The sequence below is a fragment of the Platalea leucorodia genome (assembly GCF_965183815.1).
Source record: "Platalea leucorodia genome assembly, chromosome: 4".
NCBI lineage: Eukaryota > Metazoa > Chordata > Aves > Pelecaniformes > Threskiornithidae > Platalea > Platalea leucorodia.
In genome coordinates this window covers 26652869-26668774 of record NC_138826.1, presented here as the reverse complement: position 1 = coordinate 26668774, position 15906 = coordinate 26652869, and the positions used below count along the sequence as shown (strand labels likewise).

Genomic DNA, 15906 nt, shown 5'->3' with positions numbered 1-15906 from the left:
TTCAGGTACGCTAAAATCAAGGTATACTTTTCACTAGCTGGCTAAATAACTTTTGTAGTTTTACTGAATGACATTTGTGGTAACCTTGATTAGTAGCATCTTGAACCGAACTCACCCCAAATTCAGCTCTTTTTGCTTCTATAAAGTTTACATAACATTTAACTATTCCCCATTGTTTTCAAGCAACTGACATGTGAAACATCCATTTCGCAGGTGCATATGGGACAGATTTTTTTCATCTCTACATTAACATTTAAGTTTTGGCAACTTACTCTTAATGTTAAATAAGTATGGGTAAGTAGTAGATAAGTATCAGTAAGTCCAGAGATGGACTGAATGACAATCACTCAAGTTATGGCTAAATATTTTAAAGGAAAGTAAACACACATTATGAAGAATCAGATTTGTTTAGGGATTCAGTTTTTGAAGTTCACTGCAGCAGCAGACTTTAAAATACCATCACAAAGCCTTAAATTAGTCAAGAACACAGTGAGTCCTGAAGTATTTTTTCTCACTTAAAGGATTTTGAAATTAGTACCTTAATGACATGGATTTTGGGAGAAACTGATTATGTTTATCTGTGGAACCTTACTATTAACCATTATTATTACTATTAAAACTCAGGGTAACTGCAAGACTCAAGGAATTAGGAAAGCAGTATTGAACACTGGAGGTTCTTAATAATTGTTTCATTTCTAGCAGACCAGCAGGTACTGCCTCGCAAAAAATACAAGGCAGGTGACAATCTCTGTCTCTGAAATCACAGGGAAAACGTCATGGTTCAGGCAGAGATAAAATGCGAAGATCATCTTTAGTCCATTATTATCATTATCTTATAATAACATTTTATAGCATCCTAAATATCAGCAATTCTTTAAATTCATTAATCAACATTTCATGGTATCCTAACAGAACATATCTTAAACATTCCAATCACTTCATGAAGGTTGATTTAACACTAACCAGTATCTATGAAGCTTGATCACTGCTTTGTGAACGAGTTTGGTTTTTTTCCAATCCTTTCTTGGTCCTTGACTAAGGGTAAGCACTTAACTATAGGTCTGATCTGCAGTTTCTTCCTCCAAACCAAAACCATCTGCCTAAAGAAAAGAAAGCAAAGGAAGAAAGGAGAAACGCATAATGCATTTGTATATTTTTTCCAACCCCAGGTGGTGTCAATCTAAGAAAAAGCCACAAAATAGACCATAAGTTACAAACATGTCCTTGCTATCATTATTCTTATTTTTTACCAAGCCTGCACTTTATCTGTTTTCTGTATATAAAGAGTTGCTGATCAGCAACATTTGCAAGCTTCACATAAATAAAAGGGTTATAAAAAATGTGATATGACTTCTCTGTGTGTGGTGGAGAATAACACAATGCGAATCCCTTTTAGCATCCCACATGGTCTCTGAATGGTGAAACAATTGCTATGGAAGAAATATCTCTTGATTGTTTGCAGCCCACTTGTCAGGGAGTATATGATTTGGAACATCTCCATATTGCAGTTTATTCTTACAGTTGTTTACTTCTCCAGAACTAAAGTAACTGGTTACCTGGCAGCCTATCAAAAGAAGATGAAAATTTAAAAGAAATAAATAAATTGTAATTTATATTTCACTGGATTCTTAAAAAGTTTCAATCCTCCTTCTTCAGAACATTCTTCTGAAAGAGTACCTTTTGACTAGTTTAACATGGGGAAAAAAATTGGTGAATCCCAAATTAGTGCTCAACCTGTAGGATAAAAATGCAAACTTATATAAAATAGTATACAAGTCCTGTCAAAATAGCTGTGGAATTCAGATTTTTTAAATGTTGGAAAAATTGTTTTGTCCAAGAGATTTGTCACACCAAATTCCAATGAAAGTTCTATTAGTACTATTCAATAATATAATATAATAATATAATACATTTTATTTAATAATATAATATTAAACCATAATAATGATATAATCTGAAATTTATTTTCGTTTATTTTTTCTAACTTAAATCATTGCATCGAAACAGTGTTGTTTCTTTCTGTTTTGTGCTGTTCAGGCAATGATCCTAAGCATGTTAGAATCAGTAGAGAAGGTTTGAGTGGTTTAAATGAGGTGTGGATCAGGCTATTGCAGGGAAGAGGTGCTTTTAAGTTGTAGAAGTGTTTGAAAAGCTCTGCGTTATTATGATTATAGCATTTCAATAGATGCCATGTGTGGACATGGTATGAAAATTCTTCTTTAAGTTGGACAATTAGCAGAGTTGTAGCTCTTATATATGCTGCTAGGACAGTGCACTCCTGACATGTGCTTCTGCAACTGTAGAGGCTCAGCTGTAATTCCCTGTCTGAAGCCTTTTAATGTGGCTGTTGCTGTAGTTCCTGGTAATGAATAATATAATCCTGATTTTGTTCACTGAGCTTAGTATGTATGACAGTACTGTATCCCTCATTTTTTGGTACTATCCATAAAATGCTAGTTTGACATGGAATTGGTCTTGCTGACTCTTAAAGCTTTTAAAGGTGAAATTTTTTTCCAACATGATTTAGACACTTTTTCACAGATTATCCTGATTAGTGGGAAGACAAGACATCTGTATGATTTAAGCATAGAATAAGTGACTGGGTTGTAGCAGGCAAAGATAACCACATTATGAACCTAAAAGAGGAGGTGGTAACACCGCTGATGGGGAAGTAAGATAAAGAGCTCTATCAGTGAAAGCACTGTCAGTTGGTGGCTATACATCCTCTAGTACATGTCAGTTAGGCAGGCTGACATTTCCATTTGGATAAAGGAGTAGAGAGGGAAACAGAAAGCAAAATATACAGGACATTAGCCTAGAGAAACAGTTCTGTTGGTATTGTGGGTGATGTTAGGTAATGATATGGTAGAAAAGAGAAACAAAGAGGCAGAGTCAAGGGCAGAGACTTATGGAACCACAGGCAGGGGAAGCAGAGATGAAGAGAGCTCTCCAAAAAAGCAAAAAAAAAAAAGAAGTAGGAAGAGGAACATCACTGCTTTCTATAGAATTCGTATTTTATGGCGTTTTGTGAGCTTCATCATTTGGAACTGGAATAAGAGTATGCAATACAGAACTATAACTTAAAATTTTTAGAAAATATTAAGTGTTTAATAAAAATGTATAAGATGGAACAAGCAAAATCCGTTCTAGACTCTTGGGGAATGAATAGGACTCCATAACCTTTATAGCTTTTGTTTTTAAAATGTAGTTTACTTTTACAGCTTGTGCTCATATAATTTTATTTCATAAAGCATATAAGATTATAAAAGTTCCTAAGGATTTAGTTTAAAATTTAAAAATATCAATTACTTAGCTTAAAAGTTTTGTTAAACACTTAACATTTTCATCTGATTATAACTTGTTTAGAAGCATAATTTAGAGTAGGATAATAATAAGTACAACTAATGAAACAACAATATAAACAAAACAATTAAAGGAAAAATAGAATTAGTATCCAGAAAAAAGTCTTGAATGATATCATGTAGGCATGAGTACATTTTTAAATTTAAGAGGTAGAAAGCCACTTGCTGGATACATTATAAATGCATAGAGTATGTTGTTGGTCACAGACCTAAACTTGTCTGGTGATTAGAGTATGTGCTTCAATTTTTCCCATCTTAAATTTTTATCCTTTTTTGAATTTACATGATGAGATTTCCTTTAAGCCCTGTATGTTATGCAAGAACCTCTTGCTTTAATGTTGTTTTAGAACAGCTGTAGTTTGACACAATAGACAAAGATAAATTGTTGCTTGAAGATGCTTTTCGCAATTTGTTTTATTGCTTGAATAGCTGAAAAATTAATTTGGATGCCTTTACCCAGGTCACTTACATCCCACGTATTAATTTCTTTTCTTGAATACTGACAGAGATGTACACTTATTTTGCTGTTTGGAAACAAACCCCACACTCTTCCTAACGTACCATAATGCTTTTACCGTAAAGAATATACAGGCCTATGTTTTGCTGCCATAAGGCATTTCAAATCATTAAAATAATTCACTGGATATTATCCAAGGTATTTGACATAGTGGGCAGTAATGTAGCTGCACAAAATTTTAAAGCACTAATAAGTTGCTTATCTTGTTGGACTGAATTCTTTGATAAGAATTTCTGAAATACTGAGAGTTCTCTATGTAATGGGGAAAAAAAAAAATCTGAGTCATATTTAGCTGGTTGCCATTCCACTGGCTCTGGGTCTTCGGACAAGCAAGATCAGCAGTGTAGATTAAAGCACTTGAGCCTTAGCTGCAGTAATTTATGAGGATGGATGTTCCTGAAGCATCCTTTTTGCCACTTCATTGGCCTTGCTACAGCTCTCTTTCCTGCAGGGTTAGTATCATTATCTCTTTACACAATGTAGACTGAGCTTTGGGAAAAGCTGGGGATATCAGAAAAGTACAAATTGTGAAATGTTTCGGAGATATATAGTTATCCAAGTTCTTCTCAAATCAGTTGGTATTTGGTACTTCAACCTCTCAGGTAGCTTTGCAAATCTCTACCAATAGTTTTTAAATAAATAATTTCTCATTATGGCCTTCACATCTAAACTCAATACTGTCTAACTTTCTGCTCTGTAAGATGAAGACCATAATGGGGCTACCTAAAACAGTGGAACTAAGAGTTTCTTTATTTTTTTGCAAAGAATAAAGCATAGCTTTTAGACATGAACTAAATTACAAGGTAAGTATTTCCATGATCTGTAAAATCGTGTGCCTTATTTAAGAAAATTAAAATCTCCCATCTCTCAACCTCTCTCTTTTTACTTTTTTCCTATTTACTATCTAGTCAGATAGACTCTGGTTAATTAAAATGTGGTAATGTAAAAAAAAGGAATATATCACATTATTTTTGCTAGTCTGAGGTAATTGGCATGTTTCTCACTAATTTTATATATACTGTATTATCATACATACATTTTTGGTGCTGTGTGTAATTATTGAAAATGTGAATTTCTCTGTTTACACAATTTATGTAGCACAATTAGTGAAAGCAGGAATGTCCCATTGTGGTTGAAATTTTTGCTCTATTTTAATGTGATGTAATAAATAGGGAAGTAACTGTGTGATGTGAAGCCTCAGATATTTCAGGCTGCGTGTTTGTGGTGTTTTTTCCTAGTTTGCCTCGGAGGTTCTCAGTGGGAATTACAGTCAAATCTCAAACAAACTTTGGATGAGGGCACAAATTACAGTATAGAGAACTGGGATTTCAACAGTTCTCTCTCACCTTCAGCATATGCCATATTTCCAGTCATATCAGCTGGCTTTGTATTTGTTCTTCTGAAATATAGTGCTATGCCTGCTGATGGATACTAAGCAGCTCAATCCAGTTACCTTAATGTAGGTGTTTGATGCTAATTGAAAGACCTTACAGAGTGTCTGAGACATAAGCTTTATAGGTATGACATGGCGTCCACAAACCCCAGGGCAGCAGCTGGAAGCTAGATGGGATTGCATGCACATCTCAAATATCACTAGAAACTTCTGCTTAGGCAAATATGTTGAGCTTTTGATGGTAGTCCTGCAGCACCTCTGACTTAAGTAACTTTTGACTGCTGATCAATTTCTAAACAAGGTGAAAATAATTGAAACATTGTTAGAGAGACTCAAATAACAATATAATGCAACCATTTCACTACAGAATTTTCAGAAAGAGAAAACTGAGAAACTTTTTTCCTCAAGCTCTCTACAACCTTATTTCACCTCATGCTGAATGTGCCTGGGAAGAATTAAGCGTATTATTTTTACATAGGATACTTGATTTACTGACTAGATGGACTCTCTTCTTTTTTTTTTTTTTTTTTTGTTGTTTTTTTTTGCATTCCAGGAAATCTTGTAAAAATAAGAAATATTAATTGCCATAACAGTCTACTGACCTATTGGTTAAAATCTGATTCATGTTTAAGCAGTTGCTTGTAAATTTTAAAGAAAGCTTTTGGTTTTACTCAGAACTCTGCATCTGTGTTTCTTTGTTTTAGATTGAGGAGGATACGTGGCAGAAATACTACCTGGAAGGAGTTGCAAATGAAATGTATACAGAATATCTGTCTAGTGCCTTTGTGGGTTTGTCCTTCCCTGCAGTTTGTGAGTAAGTAGAAATACATATTAATATATATAAGCGTTTGCCTTCTTTCAAGTGAAATCTAAGGTCTCTGCAGGAGACCTTTTCACTCTGCTACAGTCCTAATATTGCTACATTAGATGGGATCCAGTAAAATACACATTAAAGCAATGACTGCATGGAAGTATTCCAAACATTGTAATGCCTGTTTTCAGAATAGATTTGGAATTAAGTGATTGTCAATGAAAGCATAAATGTTTTCAGTGTTGAACGAATTCGTCAGTAATCCATTTAAATTGAGTTATTTACTCGTAAGTGCTGTACTATTGTTTCTTCTAATGATTCTCATTCTTTGAATAGTGGTTGTCAGTGTCACCGAGGGCTTAGGTCCATTCCAAGGAAACTATTCATTAATTGAAACAGACGTAGCGGAGTCATATAGGCAGTGTGGCATCCAGAGCTCTGTGTAACTGGCTGCAAACCACTTTTAACAAGCGAAATATGTCAGAAAAAAATATGTCTATTCTGTAACAAGAAAAGAGTATTTGAAGCATATAGTATATAACCATAGCATAAGCCATGCTACAACTTTATTTTGAGAGACTGAATATGCTTGTATTTGTCCTAGAATGATTCTGCGAATGAGAGATTTGTATGCACAAGGTTTGTATGATAAATATTGTGGCCACAAACGTAGTCAGGATAGTTTAGCACAATCGTATTTCCTCTTCTGCTGGCATTGTTCTTCATTACAGTCGTACCAAAAGGGCACAACAAAGACTGTGGACAGCTTTTGCTAGGCAGTGTTGCTTAAAATGCTTAAAAAGAAACAGACCCTAATCTGAAGAGTTTCATATCTAACTAGATAATGTAGAAAAGCTTCTGCAGACTCCATTCTTAGAGGAGGAAATAGAGGAAGAAGATATAATCTATATGTAAAGGAGAATGATTTTGCTTTAACTCCTGTCGCTTCTCCTACGTTTTCTGATTTTTACAGTACCTTAAACATAGGTTACGGCATAAGAATGAGGGAGAAACAACTGTTAGACAAATGTTATCCATTAAAAAATCTATCTTTTTCTGGGATGTGTAGCTATGATAGAGCCCAGTCTCCAATTTGCCTCCACTGTGTTAACCAGACTGTGACTAGGTTATTGAGGGAAAATGTTTATTACTGTAAGCACAAAACTTTGCCTGGATATCTTGAAATAGAAAATCTCATAATGTATTCTAGAAATTTGTATGATATGCAGAATGAATGGTAATTTGTGCTGTTTACACTAACTACAATCATGAAAACTAAATCTCCATGCCAAACCATTGTCAAACATAGCTGCATTTCTATACGAGTTCTTAGAAACATGTGATGCAGACTGTATTTGACATAAAGCTGACATCCATTTAACTGTGCTGGTAGAGCTGAGATAAAATAATCAATAAAGAAAGGGCATTTATTGAGATTTAGAAACATGTCTAAACTTTGGAGCTGTCCTCAAGCATTTGATTATCAGGAGGCTTAATTAACTATGTTTCCTAGTTTAAACTAAAGAAAAAGATTTATCTCAAATTTTCCAACAGTTTAATAACTCTATTAAATTCAGGTTAATTAAAGCACGTTGAAAATTAAAATGTAGTGTTATGTATTAATGAGTTTGGTGCATAGATATTTTCATTCCTGTAAGAACTGGCTATTCAATTTCCAGAAGAACTGAAGGACAGCAAAAAGTCTATTGCATTGGTTTGTGAAGGGGAAATAAAATCAGTGGTCAGGCTTGGTGTGATCAACTATCCACAAAATCTATGGACTTTGAGAACAGTTTTTGTAATTTAGCTTTTAAAATTCATGCAGTTGATGACATTTTAAAACCCTGAGACTAAATGAGATGTGCTGCTTCCTCAGGTTATTGATCTTGATTGCTGGTCTAGGAATGTGGTTCTTCAGTAAATAGGCTGCCGTACAGTTTAGATAACAAACATAAAGAGAGCGCAGAAACATCTCCTCTTTCAGTGGGGATGGGACACTCAATATTGTTGCAGAATTTCAAGCTTTTGATGTCAACACCAGGGTGAAGATTTAGATGGAAATAGAAGTTAATATCAGTCTGCAAGTTTTATTTATAACTCTGAGTATATGTGTGTGTACTGTGTGAACATATTCCCATCAATATATTTTCAATATGTGAATGTAATTCCTATCATTCTGTGCCCTTGGATATTGTTGGACCAAGTGTGGATGATGCTGATTGAAGAGTAAACTAACCAAACTGTTCCCCACTAGCACAGAGTTTTCTAGTGAGCCTTCTATATTTACTAATGCAAGGCTAACCTTCACCTAGGTTCTAGGCCCACCATTCTCCACCTAAAAATTTTCCTAGTGAGGCTAGCATGTCTATGGATTCACACTTGACCTAGCAGTGGAAACAGCATATGAAAGTGTCCACTTCTCTTAATATGCCTATTTGCTGTTGGTTCTATTTTTGAAGTCAGTCATTCAATCAAATGTCATAGCCATGTTTTAATAAAAGGCAAAATTATAGAGATGTCATTATCTCTGTATTTGCGCAGCATATTGTTGCATGGTATATAACTATGGCATATGTTCCCACATTAGTCATGAAGATTTTTGTATGTTTTTATAACAGACCTTTTGGGGAGCTAATCACAGAAGTCTTAGAAACTTCACTGTCCTGACAAAGGTGAACTAAGTTAGGTGAATAGGTGACACTCAGCACTTGTGTGCAATCTCTCTCAGCTACACAACATATTATTTCTCTTCTGTGTATTTTCATAGTAGTAGCACTTCCTAGTCTGAGGGTGACTCCAAATTAAGCCAGTCTTTCACAGAACAAGGACAGCATGTGCTACTTGTAGCTCTCAAGTTCTTGCTTCTATCTTTGTATCATTCTCTTCAACTAGATTTCTGACGTCTCAGAGGGTGAGGTAAATCTTAGGCACTTTTGAACTCTTGAGATTTAAGACACACAGAATATGACCAGTACAGTTTTCTGCCTCTGAAGCAGTGATGCTGGATCAGTCCATACCTATTAAATTAAGAGCTTTTTCTGAACCCAGAATTTTTTTCAACATTGCAGATGAGTGTCAAATTTTAGACTCAATAAACCTAAGCTCAGCTCAGGTAGTGGCCAAGCCACAAGACAGCCTCTAGACTGACATGACTCTAAATGAAGCTTTCCATCTTCTGCCTGTGATTAAAATCAGACTCTATCTGATTCTGCCAGAGACATCTCCTATATTTTACAATTTCCTCCAAGCACTCTTAGAAACTCTACTCTGGGTGCCCCCAGCAAAAGGTTGGCCACCCCCACTGCCTCCACCTAGCCAATGAATAAGTGCTAAATATTTTCCTCAGACACACCTGTGAGATAGCAAGAGCCAACACATGAAAACAGATGTTGTTGTAAGGTCCCACTGTGCTCCCTAATTTCATCTCTGTGGACAGCAACCTTTTCACAAGTATGAAAAGGCTGCTTCAATGGAAGAGTATCCATAGATCAGCCCAGAGGCCTTACAGCTTCCCACAATTCTTTCCTCTTTAATGGGTTTAAAGTATGGAGGCCTATGTTACAGTTACCAACGCTTACACTGTGGTTTTGGATAACTGGGATTTTACTACACTTGGTACAAGCAATAATTAGTGGGTTAGTAATTACTGGACAAATTTTGGTTTATTAATTCAAAACTCTGTATATGTGGCAGCTGTGTTTCCTGTTCATACCTAGAAAACTAACAATACCCACTTTTATAAAGCAAGCTTGGTTTCTTTGTGCTTAAAACCTTCAGTAGAGCTCTTGCAGGAACAATATCCTTACTTAGTTTTCTTATTCCAACATGATCAGCTTTAATCAGAGCCAGAAAGAATAGTGGAATGATAATTTTGTTTAGCAGGATAAGAGTACACAAAAGTAATGCAAGACAAATATTTATGAAACTCTTTAGCCAGGTGTGTGTTGGAGTAGGATGTATTCCACAACACTTCACAGCACTTCCATTGCATTTCAAATCAGGAACCATCTTGTAAACCAAGATAATATTTGATGTGGGAAATACAGAAGAAAATCAATGTAGTTTTGTATTGACATTTCTTATGTTCTGTGCTTTCATAACAGACTGACAGGTCAGCAACCAAAAACTGTTAAATATTCAGCTCACGTTCACACTACCATCCTAGTAATGGTAGTGGTATCTACTACTGTGAGCAGCAAATTTATTTGCTCACCTGCTCTTGGTCTTATCAGCAGCCACTGACTGGAACTGCTACAAATAATTCATTTGTATGAAGTGCTTCTGTGTGTATATAGAGAGAGTAATGTATGTCAATGAGTGATGTATGTCATATTATCATGAGTGACATAAGTCACTCTCTACACACTCTATTAGATTGTTTATATAATGACTCATGAACCCACTAGAAAATAGTCTGATCTTTATCAAGATTCACCCATATTCTCTATGTGCTGTTGTATTAAAATGTATACTTGGTATTCTGTATTCCCTCTAGATGACTACTCTTCCTGCTATGATGAATTCTACATTATCCTAGTAGAGTTCCAGTCTTGGAGGTCTTTTCACTGTGCTAGATTTAAAGAGTACAATGACTTTTTGGGTTGATTTATGCAAACCTGGGCCCACTTCAGTGTGTTTTTTTATTATTTTAACTTATGGTAATTGTTTACAACTCATTCTCATAGAATTTAATAGAAGGGTTTTCCTTTTGGTCTTTGGATGACCCCATAAGATCTTGATCTCCTACGGAAAAGACAAAAGGCCTTGTCCACAGCCATGCATGAGTGATAATCAACAAAATTATTGCTAAAAACTTTGTTAGGTCTATAGAATAAATGCTTAAAAGACCCATGCCAAATGCTCAAGTTCTGCACATGACAGGGCTGCTGGCTTTTTTCCTTTTTTTTTTTTTCCTTTTTCTTCTTTTTTCCTTTTTTTTTTTTTTTTTTTATTATTTTTGCTTCTTCCTTCTCCCTCCTCTCTTCTTCTTTCTTCCTTCTTTTCCCCATTTGTTACCCTGTTGGAGACAGGAAGCTAAACTATTGTAACCTTCAACCAGCAGATCATTTAAAGACTGGGGTGACAAGAAACTTTTCCAGATACTTCCCATGATGACCCTTCAAAGATAAAGTAGCCTCATATCATATCATAGAAGAGTTCAAAACCTGTATATGGTATTCAGATACATCAAGGAAATGTTTACTTGAAGTACTAAAGTACATTTAAAGTGTTGCCATGCAGGTGCATTGGGCACTGTTGTATGTAATACTTTTCATCAGTTTCAAATCTCTCTCTGATACATCTGTTGATTCTTGACTGACTAAAGAAATTAAAAAGTGCATTCTTCAATGTTTTGGCAGTAAGTGTGAACAATGTTTTTCATGCACTGAACCTGGCAATGAGTACTTCTTTATAGCCAGTGATTCGTAACTTGCAAAATATAAAATATAATTGTGTTTCATTTTATTGGTCAGATGAGATTAGACCAGGAAACATACCTTGAATATGTAGTACCTCTGTGTCTCTTCACAGCTGAGATTATCGTTAAAATTCTAATCTGACATGGAACTAAAGCCTGTCCAGTAAACTAAACTCCTCACTGGCATTGTTCACTTTTCATTAAGCTAATGATTCCATTATTTCAGTGCAGTTACTTCTGCTCTGTATCAATGTAAGATACATAGTAATCACAGGTCCAGAAACATCTGCATGATTACACATACACACAGCACAGCTGTATTTTTTTCATTCTTCTATATTTCTGAGGTGGCCTGTTAGGGTTTCTTATCCTTTCACAGAATGCTCAAATTTTTTGCTGTCTTTCTGAGGTGTAAATAATAAGTCAACAGTCATGTAAGATAAACAGTATTATAGTTGGAAATAACTGTAACAGTAGTTAAATACTCTTACCTTTTGAGCAAATTTTCCAATACTGGTAGCCAATGAATTCTTCCTAATTTTTATAAAACTACAGGAGTTGCACCTAACATTGCAACACCACCACTGTCTTCTGTATTACATATGTGATAGATTTCAGCCAGTGGCTTTCCATTTCTTAGCATCTCTAATTTCTGATTCCTCCACTAACTTCTCTTGTCATGTGTTCTTCGGTAGCATACTTAAAAAGGTCCAGCAATTATAATGCAGTAGTAGAAGTGCATGTAATGATCTAGTAGGACACCTGTAAAATACATCTCAAATATTTTAACAAGACCCCAAAAAATCTTGCTAACAAACATCGTTTTACGCTTGATCAGATAACCGCTTACATCAGTGCTTACTTATAAATTTTTCAATAGTTCTGTGAAATTCTATTATTGGATTATTTGCTTAAATTTTTTTCCTTGCCTGAGCAATACATGAGTGCTCAGCATCTGGAAGAATCCAGCCGTAGGTTGAAAGCAGAAGGTGCTCATGCTTTTGCCAGTTTCATGTGATTGGAAATTAGCTGAGCCTGATATTAACAAACCTTTAAAAGGGATATTTGGGTTATTAAATATATATTGTGATAATTTCTATTCCAACATACAAACCTCATTGACTGCACTGGTTTTAGACGCTGCTGCTCCATGAAAGTAAAGTTCTCGTACTTCCAACTCCTAAGAAACGCAGCAGGCTAGCAAGTACCCCAAAAAAGCACCAGTTGCCAATTTGTCATCTTTTCAAACTATTTTTTATGACAAATAATATATTTATGAAACAATTCTGATATTGTTTGCTCAGCTTAAGATGCTACTATAAGGTACTACTTTTTTATCAGGAATGATATTTTTCCATATATTTTTCATTAGGTGAATAGCAATGTGATTTATCCTGTATCAAAATACTTTTGCTCACTGCAGCTGAACCAAGGCATGGAAGTAGGTTGAAAGTACTTTTTCTCTCCTGAGAAAAGTACCTTTTCCTTTGTCAAAGTAATTCAGCAAAAAATGTTATAACTGACCCTGAGGAAAAAACCTGAATGATTTATGGTGTACAAGATTTCAATCAAAAATTTTTGTGAAAAGAATAAACTTCCTTCCAGTAGATTTTTTAATTAAAATAATTTTTTTAAATGTTTGGTACAAAATTAAATAATTAAGAACTAATCAAGGTTATGTTTTCATGTTTTGCTACTCAGAAAGGAAAATGATAATTTCTTTAAATTCTAAATATCTCAGTACTTTCACATGCAAATAATACAGTAGGTATCTATGGTTAATTTATGCCAATGATCTTACCAGTAAAGAAGGAAGATATAATGTCAAAAACAATTTATTTCTCTCTGGGTAGATAGAAACATTCAGATTCAAATTCTTAAGAGCCTTTGTTCATGACCACCTGTGTTCATCAGTAGTTAGCAGATGATGCTGACAGTTAAAAATAAAATAGAAATTAATGCCTCATGTACTGTCATTGACAATTTTTGTGGACTTCTACATAATAATTTGAGATAAAAAGTGTTCTAACTTCTTATTACAAGGTTCTTTGTATATCTGGGGAAAAAAAGCAGGTATAAGATCTTTCCGTTTCTCATTTTAATTGTATTAAGCTAAATATGCACAATACAGTTAAATGGTGAGACTTCTTAATGTTTAATTGCATGGCCAAGTGCATGTAAATGTATTTATTTTATCACTTAAATATTTTTAGTAAATCTGTAGATAAGAATGAGATAATGCCAAATCTTAGGGTAGCATTGTGCTTATCTCTTTATGTTGTGTTTGTTGGGTGGTTTTTTTTTTTTAAGGAAGATATAGATAGATTATCAAATACTAGAAAATCAAGGAAGAGAACTTACATGTGTTTCTAAAGGAATGTAGGTGGTCAAAATAAAAAAAAAATAGATTTAGAACTCGACATTCACGGCTCATGAACTTATATTGTATTATGTTTTTTAAAACAGGTATGTAATAGCCTTAATACAACACATAGGGTACTCTGGTGTTAATATGTTTGAAAATTGATTTTTTATTTTTCTTTTTTTTGAAGCTGATAGGCTTCATTAACCTTTTAAAATTGTGGGCGGTGATGGGCTAATCAAGAATTCAGTAACTATCAGGATTTTGTCTGCCCATTTCTGACATTGGCTGGAGTTCCGGTGGTAGAATAAGAATTTTAATTGATTAAAAAAAAAAAAAAAAAAAAGTTAAACAAATCTTGCCCCTATCTGTCTTTCTGGGTTACTTCCCAATGCTGAGATACCACCTGCCTCCCCAGACAAGGAGACTACAGTGGTATTTTTACAATCCTTTAAAAAGCAATTTTTTTTAAGAAAAAATACGCTCAGGTATTACATTGCAAAACTTAAACAATGAAAACTAAATTCTTTTGTATATATCCTCATGTTATACACAGCACATTGCCTCAGCATTGCCAGAACCCCTATATCTATGATTATCTGTAATTATTCTCTTATCCTGAAGAAATAGTAGAACTTAACTGTTCACAGTGATTTCTGAAACTTATTATAGAAATCAAATATTATCAGTTCAGCAGCCAAGTCCTTGTTTTCTGCTAAGTATGTGACTGATGCAAAGTATGCAGAATATTGCTTAGATTTGCTTAAAGAAAATAAATATTCTCGAAATAGATGCAAAAATATTAATAACACTAAAGTAAGGAAGTTTGTAAAGAAGCACTGAGCACTGGAAAAGTTAGCGTATGATACAGAAGATGGCAGCCATCTAATTGAAAGGTGAGTGATAGAATAATTTGAGACAAATTCATAGAACAGGAAGCAAGTATTGAATTTGCGTGCACTTCAATAACAAAATTGGAAAATCGTTTCTAGTTATTTAAAAAAAAGGTTGGTTTCTTTGTTTATTCTCAGAAAGCCTATTAGCTTGAAGTAAATGGTGTTGTGCTAACTCACAGTTCTGCAAGTCTATGAGTATCATCCTTGAGTTGTTTTAAGAAATAGCCACTTGTACAGACTTTTACAACTGAAGAAAATTGTGCATTACAGTATCAGAATGTACTTCCCATACATCGGTCAGAAATTGCTTCCAGTCATGCTGTTCCTCTGTGACAGTAGTTGGCAAATACTGACTTATAAATAGTGTACTCTCATTTTAGTTCAGTACATACATATTTTCTAAGGAATGCACACTACAATCAACATATGGCTGAATTCCAGCAAAGATTTGAAAAATTTCCTCAAGACATCCACAACTATAGCCCAAATGCAACTTTATGTTGTGTATCATGACCTTTGTTATTATTGCTTCAGTAGACTTAGTAACATGGTGTTGGTGCTTATGCTACTGTTCTCAACTTGTCAGTTTATATTTTTAGGAAAATACGTGTTCATTATCTTCAAAATAAAGACCTTAATCTATGTTCTGTGTATACCTAAATGAAAAAGTGGGAGAAGATCTTAGTGTAAATTCTCAAAGAAAATACATACCCCGCAGCCATCTCTACATATGTGATGTTGGTTGTGAAAAAGGACTGACTCTTGGCCTCTTCTCTTCCTGCAGACTGGTGTTTGCGAAACTAAAGCTCTTAATGATAGCCATAGAATACAAGTCGGAAAAACGAGAAAGCAGGTATGTCCAATGGCTACAGATTTTGAAAGTTCTGGAATGCACTGTCAAGAATTTTGCCTGCTTTTTTTTTCAGAATGAACATAGCTATTCTTATATTTTTGAAACATTTCAGAGTCTAATTAGCATGTCATCACATTACACCGTTTCACATAGTGCTGAAAGGCTTTTATTTCTGCCCTATTCTCCTTCCCTAAAATTAATATAAGTCAGAACATTTAGTAGACGGTGGGGCGACAGTGGTACATATGTCCCATCTCCAGAAGTGCAATTCATTTTTACTTAAACAAAAACTT

General features: G+C 34.5%; 1 protein-coding gene across 2 annotated transcripts in view; it reads left to right on the top strand.

The window, feature by feature from the left end:
- KCNMA1 (potassium calcium-activated channel subfamily M alpha 1) overlaps window positions 1-15906 on the top strand; it is a 516744-nt gene that overhangs the window by 384714 nt on the left and 116124 nt on the right. For both annotated transcript variants that reach the window (XM_082310136.1, XM_082310135.1), the window contains 2 exons: window positions 5977-6086; window positions 15545-15613. In XM_082310136.1, the coding sequence (XP_082166262.1) occupies window positions 5977-6086; window positions 15545-15613 (179 nt within the window). The remainder of the gene's footprint in view (window positions 1-5976; window positions 6087-15544; window positions 15614-15906) is intronic.